Below are 17,876 nucleotides of genomic sequence, written 5' to 3' on the forward strand. Positions count from 1 at the left end.
CTGGCAAGTCAACATATTGTAAACTTTTTGCCTAGGAAAATCTGACGAATTTCATTGGGTCATATTTTGTCTCGACTAGGCAATATCCTCATAAGTTTTGAGCCGTCTTTTGTAACTGACCTTATGAAAGTGGGATTCCTGCTATCGATTATCTTGAGCTTTCCGTCGTGTGTTACAGTAGTACGACAGCGAAAGAAGGTGTGTTACGGTCAAGGGTCGTAGTCTTTTAACCATCCAGGGCGTTTTGTCCTTCTCCCTACTCTTGTTATGGTTATGGGCGTAGCTGGCTGGGGCTCTTCTTCCGATTCGGACGTGGAAGGGTTGCTCGAGGAAGACGATGATGACGATTCATCGGCTTCTACGCTGACTGACTCATCCCACTCAGCATCAGTCCTACCGTGAAAGCGGCGCAATTGGCAGCAATGCGCGTTGAAGCTTCTGTAAGTTAGCCTCTTCCTGTTTGCTGGCAGGTCTTCGACGAGATAGGTTGTCTCTGACACTTTGCGGACAACTTGGAAGGGACCAACGAACTTGGGGAGGAATGTCTTCGTTGCATTCTTCTTCCTGGGTTTCCGACGTACGAGGACGAGGTCGCCGCGGCGAAGTTCAGGTTCTGGCCTTCGAGTACGGTCCACTCGTTCTTTCACCTTGCGCTGCTTCTTTAAAATGCGCAGCCTTACCGACGTTCTCAAATCTGAGACACGCGAGCTAAAAACATCGTGTGACTCTTGTTGCTCCACTGGCCACGGAAAAAGGTTTTCAATGGCTAATACAGGGGCGCGATCATTGACCAACTCGAACGGAGTGGTTTCGGTCGTGGCTTGGCGTGCGGTGTTGATGGCATAAGTTGCCGCAGATAGGTGTGAATCCCAGCCGGTATGGTCCTCGTTGACAAAGGCGCAAAAAGCTAGCGTCAGGGTGCGATTTACTCGCTCAACCAACCCATTTGTTTCCGGGTGTTCCGCTGTCGCAAGGATGTGCTTCACGTTCCACCGGGCAACCCATTCAGCAAACATCTGCGACGTGAAGGCCGTCCCTTGGTCACTGATGATGCGACGCGGTGTTCCATGTCGAAAAACGACGTTAGTTTCAAGGAACGAAGTGACAAATTGCGTCGACGTATCGGGAACGGCGGCGACTTCGGCCCACTTGGATAAATAGTCGATCGCGACTATAATGTGACGATGTCCTGAAGCAGTAGGCTTAAACGGACCTAAGTGGTCGATTCCAATCAGCTCGAATGGCGCAGAGGGTGGTTCGATGGGTTGTAGTTTGCCAACCACCTGACCGATCGCATGTTTATGTGTCTGACAGAAAGAACAAGACATAACGAATATTTTAACACTACTTGCCAGCCGTGGCCACCAAAACCTACTCTTAATTTTTGCTAAGGTTCTTTCAATACCCTGGTGCCCAGATGAGGGGAGATCATGACACGCTTCTAAAATCTTTCTATGGAGAATGGAGGGAACAACAAGGAGGAATTTCTTGCCAGAGCGTCTATTTTCCTTAAATAAAACTTTACCGCGAATAACGAATTCTTGCGAAATTTTACAGGGAGTAGGGGTGTCTAAGGCTACAAAAATTTTTCTCAGCTGGCCGTCTTGCTGCTGCAAGAGGGCGAGCTCTCGTGAGGCAAAACCCATTTCGGGCTCTCTAACGGTCGCACAGATTGTCTCGGAATCCTGGGCTGTTGTCAGGACTTCAACCGGATTTCTAGACAGTGTGTCTGCGACGATATTGTCGGTCCCTTTCAGGTGTTCAATCGTGAAATTGAACTCCTGCAGTTCGAGAACCCATCTCACAAACTTCCCCTTCAAATCTTTCTTCCCCATCATCCACTTTACGGCGGAGCTATCCGTCTTGACAAAAAAGTGTCTACCATAGCCATAGGTGCGCAACTTTTTCAGCGCCCACATCACCGCCAAGCACTCCAACTCATTGGCGTGATAGCGCGTTTCAGTATCCGACAGCCCCCTGCTGATGAAAGTCACAGGTCGGTGTCCTTCACCAGCATCTTGTGTCAATACTGCTCCAAGTCCAGTCTGGCTTGCGTCGGTCTGAATGGTGACTTCCAGAGCATCATCGAAATGGGCCAGAACAGGAGCAGTCGTGAGATGCTCAATGATACTGTTCTTTGCGCCTTCATGACGCTCCGTCCACCTCCACTCAGAATTCTTTTTGAGGAGTGCGTGCAAAGGGTGAGCCAATGCCGCAAAATCTGAGACAAAACGCCGATAGTACGACGCGAGTCCCAGAAATCCTCGTAGCGACTTCAAATTCATCACAAGCATACACGTTAAGGCGCGCACCTTCTATCCTTCCGGGCGGATTCCTTCCGCATCGATAATATGTCCTAAATGGGACACCTTGGCGGCTCCGAAAACGCATTTTCCGATGTTGAGGGTCAAATTTGCTCTCTCTAGGGCGGTTAATACCAGCTCTAGGCGTGCCAAGTGCTCCTCGAACGTTCGCCCAAACACTAATATGTCGTCTAGATAAACTAGACACATGTGCCACTTCAACCCGGCCAAAACACGATCCATCAAGCGCTGGAATGTCGCAGGAGCGTTGCACAACCCAAATGGCAAGCGCGTGAACTGGTAGAGACCATCGGGAGTGACAAACGCGGTCTTCTCCCGGTCCTCTAAGGCTACGGGCACCTGCCAATACCCACTCGCGAGGTCCAAACATGAGAAAAATTGAGCGCCGGCGAGTCTGTCCAAGACATCGTCAATCCGAGGCATTGGATAGACGTCGCGCTTAGTCACTGCGTTAAGGCGCCGAAAATCGATACAGAACCGATAATCCCCCGACTTTGCCTTGCGGACTAGGACAACGGGGGAACTCCAAGGGCTAAAAGATCCCTCCACCACCCCGTCTTCTAACATTTCTTCTACTTTGTCGGCAATAACCTGACGCTTAAACGCCGACACTCTATATGGCGCCGATTTAATGGGACGCTCATCTCCCGTGTCAATGTGGTGGACAACCTCTGTGGTGTGACCAATATGCCTTTTAGACGGCGGGAAGCAGGCTCGCTTACGCTCGAGCATTATCAGTAACGCTTTCCGTTGGGAAGGATCTAATCCTTCCCCGACTTTCACTTGCGAATTGAGTTCGACCTCTTGCTCTTCCGGGTGCACGGTGGGACACACCTCCGAGAACCTGTCTGTAATTGTGCACAGTACAGCGTCTTCATCCATCTCAACGGCACAAAAGAAATGCCGTCTTTTCAGGCGTAATTCCACGGGGGAAAAATTAACAAGGGGAATTTCCGTTAGCCCATTATGGACAGAGACAACGCTCGCGGGTATCACCCATTCCTTCCCCGGCTTCGCACAGCAGTTAAATTTGACATATGCTGTCCCCGATATGTCCGACGACAACCTCCCCCTTACGAAAACGAGCGAGTTGGGTGGAACTAGCTGGAGTCCATCCGCTTTTACAGGCATCCAGCCCCGTCGTTTTGATGGCGATTCTTCCGCGAAAGACTCTATGAGCCCATCGCTAACGTCAAGATATTCCTCATTCCTTCGTTCTTCCTCCAAAAAATTTTCCTCCCTCCCCATCTCCTCGTTAATTATATACACTTCTTCCGACCATCGCACCTTCTTTTTCTCCTTCGTCAAAACTTCCTCTCTCTTACTTCCTTCGCCCTCTTCGACTTCCCTGCACCCATGACTTAAATCTCCCTCAATTAATGCTATATCCTCCCTTTTTACATCCTTTTCTTCTACGTTACTTTTCTCCCTTACTAAATCTAAATCCCTATTTTCCTGTGCCACTACCCCCTTATTTTCCTTCACAACTAACCCTTCCCTGACTAATTCAATTCTCTTTCCCCTTACTACAATGTTAGTTTTACTATTTACAATCCAGTCGACACCCAAGATTAGTGCGAAGGGAGCGGTCCTTAGAACGGTTACGGACGGTAGGGTTACACAGCTGTCCTTCCATTTGATGGATAAGGGTAAGGACACCTCTACTCGCACAACCTTGTTGTCGACTCCCCTTAACTTAGTTTTTGTGACTTTACGCAGCGGATCTAAAAACTTACGGACGACGCTTAGCCGCACGGCACTGACGCTAGCACCCGAGTCGACAAGTGCTACTACTTCTCCTACACTTTTTATCCACACCTTGATAAGAGGCAAGGCTGGGCGACTTTCAGTCACAAAAAATCCCTTCAAGGGCGCCATTGCCCTCGACGCACTACCCCGTCGTTTTTTGTCGGACAATCTCTGGCGATATGACCATGCCGATTGCAGGCATAACACAACCTCGGTGGTGGGCCTCTTGGGACAAATCCTCCACCTCCCCCTCGCGGAACGTTAGGGTTCGAATTAACCGTAAGCCGTGATAACGATGTAGAAATTTGGCTCACCAACCTGTCTCCCAAGTTTTGAAAGAGGGCGGTCAAATCTGGCGTCGATGGAGCAACATTCGTCGGAGGCGCTGTTAGAACAGGTTCCGTTGTTAACATTGGGGTGGGTACACTTGGTATTGCGGGAGTTAAACCAAGTTGCTCAAGGTCGCGAAGTCGTGCTAGGAAAGCCGTGAAATCTACTGGTACCGGTGACGTTAGAGCTGCGACGTAGATGGGGTTTGCGAGACCTCGTAACAACAATTTGATGACATCCGCCTCAGGTAGTGCAACGGGACAACGAAGGCAAAGCCGACGCTTGTCCAACGCGTACTCAAGACACGACTCCCCCGACTTTTGCGTTCGCGCTTCCACAAGCGAGCTCCACTCTAAAAACGATAGTGTACGCGCGAAATTGACAACCAACGCGGCCGACCAAAGCGCCCAGGTATCATAAAGATGGCCCGTCTGTACGTGCCATTGGGAGGCGGTCCCTTCAAGACGGGTTACAGCCACCAGGAGACGGTTCTCCACGGTCCAGCCTTCAAGACCGGCTACCCTCTCGACATGGTCGATGAAGCCCTGCACTTCCTCACCTACAGCACCCGAAAAGCGCGGTATCGAACCTACAGCAATTGTTGACGGGTGAGCATTTCGTGCAGCTGGTATCGCGGCAGCAAGGGCTTGGATAGCCTCGTTGTTTTGCTGTTGTTGTGCGTGGATGATGCCGACGAGCTGGGCAACTTGATCTTGCCTCGCCGCACCATCAGCCGCTGCGACTTCCGCGAACCGATTAAGAGCCACAATCAGCTCTGCATTGTCTGCCATGTTTATCGGTGTTGGCTCTGCTCCCGTAATAACAAATTCGGATTTCTGACACCTCGTTTTCGTTGTAGGCGGACGCGGTACTGGGCGGACGATACGAGCCCTTGCGGACGGATTACGAGCAGATTCTCTCGGGGTCCGAAGATAGTATTCGGGTTCGAAACCGTAAAAGGGGTCTGTAATGTCGGTATCCAAATCCGACATGCAGAAACACCGTAAGCGAGAAAAAAAACGAAAAAGAGAAGGGACTAAATGCCACAAAAATCAAAGTAAAAAAAAAACGACTCCAAAGTCCAAGAGAAAAAAACAAAAACAAAACAAGTGCCAACAAAGAGCACTTATTCAACGGGTCTCACTTCAAGACCAAAAGATGGTCAGACCAGCAACAAAAAAAAGATGTTGAGCTCAAAAAAAAAAAAAAAAAAAAATTGCGAGCAAGGCTCAACAAAACAAAACAAAAAAGAAAATTTCAAAAAAATATCCTCTGTACATGAGAGGAACACACAAAAAAAACGATGCCGTCAAAAGCGAGCAACAGGCCGTAAGCAAAAAAAAAAGAGAAAGGCCCTACGTCACGGCTTCGCACCGAAGTTCTTTTCTTGCCCTTAAAAAAAAAGGAGGGCAACCAAGAAGAACTTCTCAAAACGTGATGCGTACTGCCGATATGGTCGCTCAAAAAAAAAGGGACAAAGAGAGAAAAACAAAAACAAAAATGTCTCTCGACCAAAACGTGTGGGCCGTCCCAAAAAGAGAGAAAAAAAGAAGACGGAACGCACCACACAAAGCGGCAAGAGGTATGCCGAAAAGAAAAGAAAAATACACTTCCAACTACACACAGTAAAAAAAAACATGCACTGGAATTGTTTATTTTAATAGCCCTTGGCTATAGGTAACAGGGGTAGAAATACTTACCTGTACCGTTCCTCCACTCTTCAACAAAGACGTCGCGGCGGGATGGGATCCACTCCCCTTCGGCGCCGGTAAAGACAATCCACGATGGCGGCGACCAGGTACGTGAAAATTTCCTTCTCACGTGGGCGGTATGCGGGTCCGATGTAGGCGACTTTGTAAAAGTCGTTCGATGGCCTGTTGAGATCCCTCTTCTGACACCAAATGTTACAGTTTCTTCCTTTATACCAACAAACTGACACATTTATACATACAAAACACATTATTCAAGACACGTACACGACACTATAACACAGACATTCAACAAAGCCATTCAACACAATTCATACACACACATACAACAAGGCATTCAACACAATTATACACACAATACTTACAACACATATACTAATTTACACTCACGTCGCGAAGGGAAGCCAGCAATCCAGCAAAGCTCCTTCTTAAGGACTAACGCGAGGGCGGCCAGCCAACGGCAGAGCCCCCTCTTAACGTCCTGTCGGATCTCGGGCCAAATCCCGAGTCCCAGAGTAAGTGAAAGAGAGGCCTGAGGTCGACTCCCGTTTGACCTGACCTCTATGGAAAAGGAAGTGAAGTAACAAAGTTGGGGACAGATGGCAGCACTTGGAACACATGACAGACAAAAGAGGGCAATAATTGCAACACTGTGTAAATGCAAACTGGAAAAAATATTTACATTTCATTTTGCTATTCAATTAAATAGCGAAAGATAAATACATTTTAAACACAACAACTTGTGGAAGTTAGTCCACAACTCAACAATGCTTGTGGACTAACGCAATGAATAAATGCGACTTTGTGCTAAGCGACTGTATAAATAAATTCATTGCAATTTTACGAAGAACCATGATATATTTCCCACAAAGGTCATAATGCACAAGTCTCAGAAATTACGATGTTGTACGAACACTAATTAAAATCGCCTTCATCCGCTTTATGTAATAAAAACTAAAAACACGTAGATTGAGTAACGACATAATAGCTGTATTCAATATTTCAGGTATAAACCAAATGCGTATGGGGCGACTAGTTATTGCATAAACACAATGCAGGGAAATACTCATTTTGGAACGAGGGCAGCCAATAATAAAACAAGATCTAATTATTTTTAACTATTGAGCTTGACGGACAACGTATTTTTACGATTAATAATACCTGGGACGCTCAGTGTAATAGCTTGGTGCAGCATACGGTGTGGTGTAGTACTCGGGGGCCGTTGTAGTATAGTATTGGGGAGCCTCAGTGAAGTAAGATGGAGCTGCGTAAGTTGTGGTGTAGTATTCTGCTTTCTTGATGTAGTACTCCGAGGCTTTCGTCATGTAGTATTCAACAGCCTTGGTGGTGTAGTATTGCGGAGCCTCGGTGTAATAAGCCGGGGCAGCGTAGGTAGTGGCGTAGTACTTGGGGGTTTCGGAATAGTAGCTCGGAGCAGCATACGTTGTGGTGTAGTATTCCGGCGCCTTGGTGGTGTAGTATTGCGGAGCCTCAGTCTGGTAATACTTGGGAGCTGCAGCGTAGTAAGCCGGGGCAGTGTACGTTGTGGTGTAGTACTCAGCCTTCTGTGTGTAATACTCCGGGGCTTTAGTCGTGTAGTATTCAGGAGCCTTTGTGGTGTAGTATTCAGGAGCTTCGGTGTAATAAACTGGAGCAGCATACGTGGTGGTGTATTGTGGCGCCTCAGTCGGGTAGTAGCTTGGGGCTGAGTAATACTTGGTAGCTTCGGTGTAGTAAGCTGGAGCGGCGTATGTTGTGGTGTAGTACATGGGAGGCTCGGTATAGTAGCTTGGCGCAGCATATGTTGTGTACTCGGGAGCCTTTGTAGTGTAGTACTGAGGAGCCTCACTGTAATAGGCTGGAGCGGCGTAAGTCGTGGTATAGTATTCAGCAGCCTTCGTGGTGTAGTATTGAGGAGCCTCTGTGTGGTAAGACGGGGCAGCATAAGTTGTGGTGTAGTAGCTAGGTTCCACGTAGTACGAAGGAGCAGTCGTTGGGTAGTAACTTAGAGCAGCGTAAGACTTCGGGGCTTCAGCGTAGTATGCAGGCTCAGCATAGTAAGACGGGGCAGCTACGGGGTAGTATGTTGGAGCCACGTAGTACTTGGGCGCCTCTGTCGTGGTGTAGTACGACACAGTTGTTGTGTAGCTCGGAGCTGAGTAATATTTTGAGGCCTCAGTGTAGTAAGACGGAGAAGCGTAGGTTGTGGTGTAATACTCAGGGGCCTTTGTGGTATAGTAGGCGGGAGCTTCGGTGTAGTAGCTTTGAGTGGCGTACGTTGTTGTCTAATAATACACTGGCGCCTCTGTGTAATAGCTCGGTGCAGGGTAGTACTCGGGCTAATCTAGAAACAGGTGTCCAACTTGCCTGGACTGCCGGTTCAAATGCCACCCGATTCGGTATTGGTTGCAAGTACCAGTTAGATAACGACAGTGCAGTCCGCGCCAAGATCAATAACGCTTCCCAGCTTGGCCTTGGCTATCAGCAAAAACTCCGCCAGGGTACGTTGTAACTGAAAGTTAAATCATATTGAGGCTTATTCTTTTTCGTATTCAGGTGTTACCATTACCCTATCGTCAATGGTTGATCTGAAAAACTTCAACCAAGGAGGTCACAAAATTGGTATGGCGCTGGAATTGGAAGCCTAATTCAAGAAACGTGTTTTAGCTTCTCTTGCGCATTGTGCTAGTTTCTCATGTAACTTTAATCATTGGCAATTATAAGAACCCTAGAAATAAAGATCCGTTCCAGTAGTATTCAGTAGGTGATTAATTTGTCTGTCGGCAATGCGAGCTCTTTACAATTGCGCCTAATTTTACTTCTTTGGCGCTGGAGCTGGCTAAGTTGTTGAACAAAGTAAACTGACCTACTTCAATTGTATTTCTTTGGTGAGATTAGTTGGGCATTAGCATTTGAAGAACTAGAAGTGCATCTTTAAATGCCAGTGCCTGATCGAGAATACACAAGTAATGTCGATTGGAACCCATTTAAGTAGCATTCAACTTAATGACCGAACGGTTCGAAAGATGCTTGCTTTATATGCACATATTTTATTCAGCTTTTCATCGAGTTAATATTACACAACTGCAACAGTCAATATTGAATACACTAGTAAAATAAATTCAGATGTTCAAAGATTTTCTTTTTCATATTTCATAGTTCCTAAACTTTTCTAGGATGGAATTGTATGAACAATATTGTGAACCAATTTTAGGTGAAAGCTTACTTTGTTTCAGTTTTATTATCTCTGACTTGCTACTGCTTGATCGTAGCATTTTTTGTTCATGTTTTGGTATGGCCCAGTGGAGAACCTGTGTTAATTTTAATATTTCAATCTATTTTACTTTAAACCTACATAGAAAGACATCCTGATGTTGCACATATAATACTTACGGCAGTAGATCGTTTATTTATGACAATCCATTGCTTGTATGAAATTGTTATTCCACTTGTTTTCCATCTGCCATAATCATTTCGCTTTTCTGGGTCACAGAGCACCTCCTTAGCTTCCTGTTGGAATGACCAGAAATTAACTGTATCTATCACATTACTTGGTTAATGTGCAGAATCTATTTACCTGAAGTTTTTGAAACTGAGTAGTGGACTTGTCATATGGATTCTTATCAGGATGACAACGTAATACTCTGTGTTTGTATTCCGTTAATGTTTCGAGTGGGTCTTCGAAGAATTTTGTCACTCGCAATAACTAAAGAATTCTCCGTGCGTTAGGTACTGTTCGTGTGCGAATTGATTATTCTTCTTTTGGGCACCGCTGCCAATATTTATGCAGAGGAAGAATACTCGGAAACTCGCGCTGAGGTCATCATTCCGCCTAGTTTAAGGGAAATCGAAGCCAAATTTGACCTTCCGTTGCCTCAGTCATCGCCAGCAGTAGTCATGATGGACAACTTCAATAGACTTGGTGATAAATCCTTCAATGAACCTCTTAGCTTCATAGGTCAGCATTCGGTTTGGGATTTCATTCCCAGATTATCGTTTAAGTTGTTGTGTTTTTCGTTTCGCTTTTTTATTCTTATTCAATACTATCATTAGGACAATTTAATCTACTACATAGATCTTTTATTTACTGGTTTTCGTTCATTTTCAGGAGAAAAAAACGAAGAACGAAGAATGATGTAACAGCCGCGATTGAAGAATTAGCAATTTCAAATATTAGTCTGGCGGTTGTGCAATCGGCAGTTCCAGCAGTCCAGATACAAATAAACCGTTGCATTAATCCATAGAGAGAACTACCACAAGCTCCCACAGTGCACGTGTGCTTCCCCTCAACGTGAAGTGAAACAGGTGAAAACCATCGAGATAAAAGTACCAAGATCAGTTTGGTGCTCAACCAATCTGATTGTGTGTGCAAAACTGTGTTATTCCTGTGTGAGCAATTACTGAAGTCAAAAGCGGACTTTCTACGTATAATCTGCGGTATTTACACCATAAGAAAGGAGACTAACAAATAGCATATCGAGATGAGATACATTGACTATATAATAATATTATGACTCAAGCTATAGAAGAGAGAATTCATGTGTGAATTTAGTCCAAGGTTGAGCATCGAACTGGGTTTCAACCTTAGTATGTTGATACCCGCAGCCAGACGCTTTACAAATAAGCTATGATAGTTATACAGTCGCTGATCAGACTGGCAAATAGCATAGCAAGAAGAAAACATTGACTATTGTAAAGAAGCAAATAAATGTTTTTATTCGATATGCCTTCCCGTTTATTCTTTATATATGACTCATGTGTTACGCCATATAAACTGCGCAGTAGTGTATTATATTACATCGGCACCTTGCCGCTTAGCAACATTTGTGATTGGCTGCTTAGGCGTTGATCTGTATTGCACCATCAACTTAATATATCAAATTTCATTAGTTGCGACATGTAATTGCGCAGTTGTTAATTGCTGTGCAATATGCGAGGTTTCGTGGTGAACCAAGATCTGAGTAAGTTTAGTTGTCGATGAGCCTCTGACTCTTACAGGCGGGGTTCAAGTTCAGCTAGTGCTTCCCCATTGATAAATTGGTGCAAGTGAATTGAGCTGTGTCACGTGCTTGTCTGAGTGTTCGGTTCACCCATATTGTTTACCCACGTGCCGACGAACTCCTGTTAACGCTGCCTTCTCTTATATCCTCGCCCGTGCTCCGCTCAAGCCACCGCGGTAAGCTTATACTACAGTATCATATTACACTCCGACTTCTCTTTCTTTAGTCTGACTCCTTTTGTACTATCCCAACTGACTTCTGTACCGCTTAGCCCTACTTGGATAAATATAAATCATCGTGTGGGTAAATCGCCTCCGAGTTCGATTCATTCCAATTTGTCTTAATTCCGTAAAGTACATCTTCTCACAGAGAAGATGCTTTACATAATGGTGGCAGCGATTTCTCGGACTCACCCACAATGACTGATAATATTTTCCACAGTAGGCCTAAACTTTCTCGAACGCCTGTTGCCGCTACTAATATTTCTGTTGAGGCCACTACACCTATTGACGAATCTGTAGCGAGAGCTATCAATTTTGAAGCATTACCCACTGCTAAGTCTGCCGTTGCTGATAAGTTTACGGGGTGTAAGACTTCCAATAGGAAAACAAACGCTATTAAAAAGTCCGCTTCCCCTGTTTTAAAACCAAGGGCGATTCCTGATAGCTCTCAGAAGAGGAAGTTAAGATCAAATTCCGCATACGAGTCGGTACCTGGTCTAGACATATCGAACGCTCGCAAACCTCAGGTCCAGCGCACAGAGAAAACCTCGACTTTTACGAAGTCACCCTCCCTTTTAGACAGAATTGTAGGACATCTTTCGCCAAAACGAAGGTCCGTTTCCCAGCAAACTTCTCCCACCAAATCTTTCTCGATTGCCGTTTCGAATTTCTTTTCGGAAAAGAGAGCAGCCAATGGAAGAACAGCTCAACGTGAGTCTCAAGCATCTTTTGCAAGAAGTCAAAAAGAACGAAAACAACATCTTTCAGTCACCGAAAAGCCAGCTGCCGTTCCTATTACTAACCCTCCAAAGCCTCAAGGAGAGGGAGAAGGATTTTCAGTCAAGCGACCCGAAAATCTGGGATCACCTTGTCCAGTTGATGCTCGACGTCCAGAGGAATTACCACGTGGAACAGCCGACGCAGACGAATTGGAAACAACCGAGGATTCTCCTGAAGTACCTGACATCCATTCTGGAAGTGAAAGTCAGTGGACCGATACCGAAGAAGACGAAGAAGCAGACAGGGGAGGTTGTGACGGAGCTCAAGGGGATTTTCACCCGGCACGCGAGACAGGTTTTGACTTGTCTACACGGTCAAATCTACAATCTCATCGATCTGCAAAAGATCACACCAACGAGAGCGGGAAGAATTTTCGGGTTCGTTCCGAGAAAAGATATCGAAACCACCGACGAGGACGGCAGATACGTGGAGATAATCACCGTAGTGAGCGACATATCAATCCATCTGGAAGAAATCTTAGTGGCATCACAACGAGCATTCTTGAAGGAAGTGAACAACCTAGCGTCGTACTTGGAAAAACTAAACTTAATCAACAATTTGGAGGTGCTGCAACCAGAAATTCAACTTCTCTTGGACAAACTGAACAATTTTCCGGAAGCCAACAACCCAGTCAACGCACAGGAGGCCAACAACATCAAACCACTAATCACGCAAACGGAAATACGATTGAAACAAGCGCTGTTGTGCATACAAACGAACATTACCCAACTACAAGCCACACCGGCCCAACACACATCGCCGCTGTCGGAAACAACCTCGCAAGAACGGCGGACACACAGCAGACGCCAACGTTGCAGACGATCAATCAATCGAATCGTTCCTCACATCCAACCCTCCAGACGACCGGAAGAGATACCAGAGGGCATCAGGCAATTTCGAGTGGCATTCCAGAACTCCCTCCGAATCCACAACGAGGAACAATAAATTTCCCTTCATTTAATCCAAACATGGCTAGTTCTTCATCCCCATCACGGGCAGCCACGGTCAACGACTTGAACGATCTTCAGACTACCCAACATACCTTCGCGCGCTTACAACTGCTTCCTTCTTTTTCAGGGAGTCCAATTTCTCGTTTTGATTCCTGGATCGAATCCTTTGAAAGCGTAGTTGAGGGGTCAGGATGGTCAGAGGAGAAGGTTATTCAGATGTTGCGAGCAAAAATGACTGATAAGGCTTTTTCCGTAGTGCAAAATATTGTCAAAGATCATCCTCATGACTATACGTCTATTAAAGAAGCTTTACTTGATCACTTTCACGGGGACGAAAACGTTGACTTGTATATTAAGAAATTTAATAAGGCTAAACGGAAACCGGGAGAAAAAATAATTGATTATGCTCATCGTCTTCAGGAAATCTTTAAAAAAGCGTATCCTGTAGGCCATATCGAGCGTTCCTTTTCAATTATTCTCATGCAGAAATTTATCGAAGGTTTGGATTCCAAGTTACAGGCGAAAGTTAAGTACAAAGAATTTGGCGACTTTAACGCACTGGTTGCAACGACACGCGTTTATGCTGTTCGCTTGGAAGCACTCGAATCTGACCGTGAAAAACATGAGTTTGTTAGGGCGATCGACGAGTCGAAAGGTGTAGAAAATACAGAATTGCATGAGATTAAGCAGATGTTAATCGATCAGAAAGCAATAGTCAATCAGGCCGTCGCGAATATACGTCAAGGGAACAAGATCGTAGACACTCCGAAATCGGAGAAGGATGAAATTAAAGACGCGCTGCGCGAGCTCAGTCAGGCGGTCAAACAACTCCAAATTAATAAGAAGGATAATGCTCTTCTTCGGCGGGTGCCCCATATAAAAAAAGGGTATCATTTCAAACAGGCAACGGCAATCGGGAAAGGAACTGGAAGACAAACCCTCCACCTTTCCCTAAGAGTAACACCCACCCGTATCAAGGGGATAAGAACCAAAATAGGCCTACAAATTATATGCCATCTTCGCCAAGATCTGGTCATAATCCGAACAATGGGCCTATTGAGAATGTAATAACTTGCAACTATTGTGGGTTTCGGGGTCACACACAATCGGAGTGCCGTAAATTTCAACGGTATATGTTGGAACAAGCACAGCCCTCAATTTGCTATTCTTGCCGTGAGATCGGCCATAAATCAAACAATTGTCCCAAGTATAGGGCCAGTAGGCCTAATATTCCGGGTCCCCCTCAGCATCAGGGAAACCAATAAGTATCAACTGTAACTTCGGGTCAGTTGATAGGGTACCTCAGTTGAAATCCCGACAAGTTGCGAAATTAACAACAATAATAAACGAATCGACCCCCAGAATTCCATTACAAATTTTTCAGATCCCTTTACAGGCATTATTTGACACAGGCGCGTCTAGAAGCATAATTCACGAGAAGATATTTCAAAAGCTTCCCTCGAGAAATCAAGTAACCTGCAGTCAGCTTGATTTCGATTTATACGATGTGGGAGATAACAAGTTGCATACGCTGGGTAAAGTTACATTGCCCGTACGTTACGGAGAGTCCGTTTTACGGCAAGAGTTCATTGTTACAAATGGTGTTTCTGAAGACTGTATCCTTGGATGGGATGCAATCCAGAAACACGGGTTTCGGCTTGACGGAGAAGCCAAACGTATTTACTTAGCCAGGGATGAGCAGGGATCGGCCATCTCTAGGGCACCAGACATGGCAATTACGACGGTCAAAAAGACGACGCTAGTTCGTCAGACGGCGCTCGTAATCGCAGCGCAAATGACAGGTTCATTTCCGTATGTCCCCCCTAATAGCACATTTATTTTTACCCCAGCAGAGGATTTGCCGGCCGGTATTTTTATTGAAGAATTTGTTGGAACTGTATCGGGAGATGGGAAATATCAAATTATGGTCGAAAACCATTCGTTAAGTCAAGTCATACTTCCTAGGAATACAACCTTAGGCCAAATCGAAGTAATTCATAACGTAATTGGTAAGATTGCCTTATGTCAACCAGAGGAAAAGCCTACACAAAAACGGGAGCTAGTTTTAATTTCGGAAGTCGACGCTGAATTTCAAGCTCCGCTCTCAAGTTTATTAAATGACTTTCATGACTTGTTCGCAACAAAAGACTCGGAATTAGGGAGCACTAATCTCATTAAGCATACGATCGATACCCAAGGAAGAGGCCCTATCCGGCAACGACCCTATCGAGTTACGAACCACCAAAGAAAGATACTGGAGGATAAAGTGCAGGAAATGATGGACGCAAATGTAATACGATATTCTCATTCTCCATGGGCGTCACCTGTGGTTTTGGTTGAGAAGAAAGGCGGAGACGTGAGGTTTTGCGTTGATTATCGGAAATTAAATAGCATTACAAAAAAAGATTCATTCCCTATGCCAAGGATTGATGAAACGTTAGATAAATTATATGGGAAGAAATTTTTTACGACCCTCGATTTGGCCTCCGGCTACTGGCAAATTCAAGTGAATGAACCATACATTGAAAAAACGGCTTTTGTAGTAGAAAACAATCTTTACGAGTTTAAAAGGATGGCGTTTGGCTTGTGCAATGCACCCGCCACATTTCAAAGATTAATGAATTATGTACTGAAAGACGTTTTGGGACATAAAGCGTTAGTTTATTTGGATGACGTCATTATATTTTCGGATACTTTTGATAATCATTTGAAAGATATTCGGGAAATTTTTACCTTATTGAAAACTGCCAATTTAAAATTAAAACTTAAGAAATGTCAATTCGTTAAAAGTTCTGTAAATTATTTGGGCCACGTCATTTCGACTGAGGGAATTAAACCTGATCCTGGAAAAATCGACAAAATATTAAATTACAAAACGCCTACTTCTGCCGATGAGGTGAGGTCATTTCTCGGGTTAGCAGGTTATTATAGGAGATTTATTCCCAACTTTGGTTCAATCGCAAAACCTCTGACTAGGTTAACTCACAAAGATCTTAGTAAAAGACCTTTTACCTGGGGAGACGAAGAACAAGTCGCGTTTGTAAAGTTACGGACATCCCTGGTTACACCGCCGGTTCTCGCATATCCAAATTTTAATGAAAAATTTATTCTTTTCACTGACGCCTGCGACTATGGTATTGGGGCCGTCTTATCTCAAATGCAAAACGGCCAAGAGCACCCGATAGCGTACTCCAGTAGGCAGTTAACTAAGGCGGAAATGAAGTATAGTACAACCGAAAAAGAAGCTCTGGCAGTCGTGGATGCCATTAAACATTTCCGTCACTATCTCTTGGATAAACCCTTTGAGATAATTAGTGACCATCGTCCTTTGCAGTGGCTTAAAAATCAGAAGGATAATAATGGAAGGTTAGGGAGGTGGGCCATTTTATTGGCTGCAACAAATTATGAATTAAAATATAGGCCAGGCCGTGTTCACCAGAACGCGGACTGTTTGTCTAGATTAAAAATAGCTAGCATTCAAACTGGGAAGGATATTAAATTGATCTGCGAAAAACAACAGGAGGACGACCTCTGTATAGCCATCAAGAATTATCTGGAAGAAGGAGAGCTGGATGAAATTTTTACATTGTCCAAACCCGAGTGGGTAAAGGAAATTGAATATTTTGAGGTAATTGAAGGAATACTTTATAGACGGGAACTGCCATCTCAGAGTAATAAAAGGAACGACACCCATCATCAATTAGTTTTGCCATTATCCCTACGCCACCTAGTGCTTAAAGAATTACACGACGCACCGATGGGTGGACATTTGGCATTTTATAAGACCTATATGAAAGTCAAAAATAATTATTATTGGCCCAACATGAGAGGCGATGTTAAAGAATATTGCCGGGCTTGTGAAGTTTGCATAGCCAACACTGCTTCACCCTATCGAGCACTTTTGCATCCGCACGAAATTGCGAAGGCTCCTTTTGATGTAATTGGAATGGACTTCCTGGGTCCTATTACACCAGTTTCGCCCAATGGTAATAGTTACATTTTTGTTATTACAGATTATTTTAGCCGTTGGGTTGAGGCTGTTGCTTTAAAAGATCAAACTGCTCAGACAACAGCAGAATGTGTATATAAAACTGTTATTGTTAGACATGGTATGCCTAAGGCAATTATTTCTGATCGTGGGACAAATTTCACGTCCAAGTTATTTCGCTATTTTTGTAAAAAATTGAAGATCGATCAGAGGTTAACCACCGCTTATAACCCTGCTAGTAATGGGGAGACGGAAAGGTTCAATCGAACTTTAACGTCTATGTTAAGAAAAGAATTAAAAGACGGCGAGCATGCCAATTGGGAAGAAATATTAGATGATGTTTTATTTGCGTATCGTAGCTCGGTCCACTCTTCGACATTGGACACTCCATATTATTTACTTCACGGTAGGGACCCAAACATTCCTATTAACGAATTTCTTAATGCATCTCCCAAAACATTCAAATCTTCTTCTGACTATGTTGGGAATCTGACAGAACGTTTGCGTTATAGTTTTCAAAGAGTTAGAGAGGAAAGCGAAAAAGCTAGGAAGCGCCAAAGGGAACAATATAACAAGCGCGCGAAAGAAAAACGATATGTGATAGGCGATCGGGTGTTATTGGATATTCGAGTAGTCAAGGAAGGGGATAGCAAGAAATTTACTTCGAAATATAAAGGGCCTTATAGAATAGTAAACGTTTATTCAAATAATACTGTAGACATTGCTGATAATTCATATATATGTCAGCGTACGCATGTAAATAGATTAAAACCCTTGTATGAAACAATGCTGTGGAAACATGAGCATTGTCCGCCACTTGAAACC

General features: G+C 44.6%; 2 protein-coding genes across 2 annotated transcripts in view; both read right to left on the bottom strand.

Moving 5' to 3' along the window:
- Window positions 1-209: 209 nt before the first annotated feature.
- LOC130702681 (uncharacterized) lies at window positions 210-2,285 on the bottom strand. Its single transcript, XM_057524309.1, has 2 exons — window positions 1,521-2,285; window positions 210-1,307 (listed from the first exon to the last, which is right to left on the bottom strand). Exons 1-2 carry the CDS (start codon window positions 2,283-2,285, stop codon window positions 210-212), a joined length of 1,863 nt encoding a protein of 620 aa, XP_057380292.1.
- A 4,963-nt stretch (window positions 2,286-7,248) lies between these two features.
- The window catches only part of LOC130702682 (adhesive plaque matrix protein-like), a 35,282-nt gene continuing 24,654 nt past the window's right edge, over window positions 7,249-17,876 (bottom strand). Inside the window, 1 exon segment of the mRNA XM_059497473.1 lies at window positions 7,249-8,451. Within this exon segment, the coding sequence (XP_059353456.1) occupies window positions 7,264-8,451 (1,188 nt within the window). The 3' untranslated portion in view covers window positions 7,249-7,263.

The sequence above is a fragment of the Daphnia carinata genome, unplaced genomic scaffold (assembly GCF_022539665.2).
Source record: "Daphnia carinata strain CSIRO-1 unplaced genomic scaffold, CSIRO_AGI_Dcar_HiC_V3 NW_026453148.1, whole genome shotgun sequence".
Classification (NCBI taxonomy): domain Eukaryota; kingdom Metazoa; phylum Arthropoda; class Branchiopoda; order Diplostraca; family Daphniidae; genus Daphnia; species Daphnia carinata.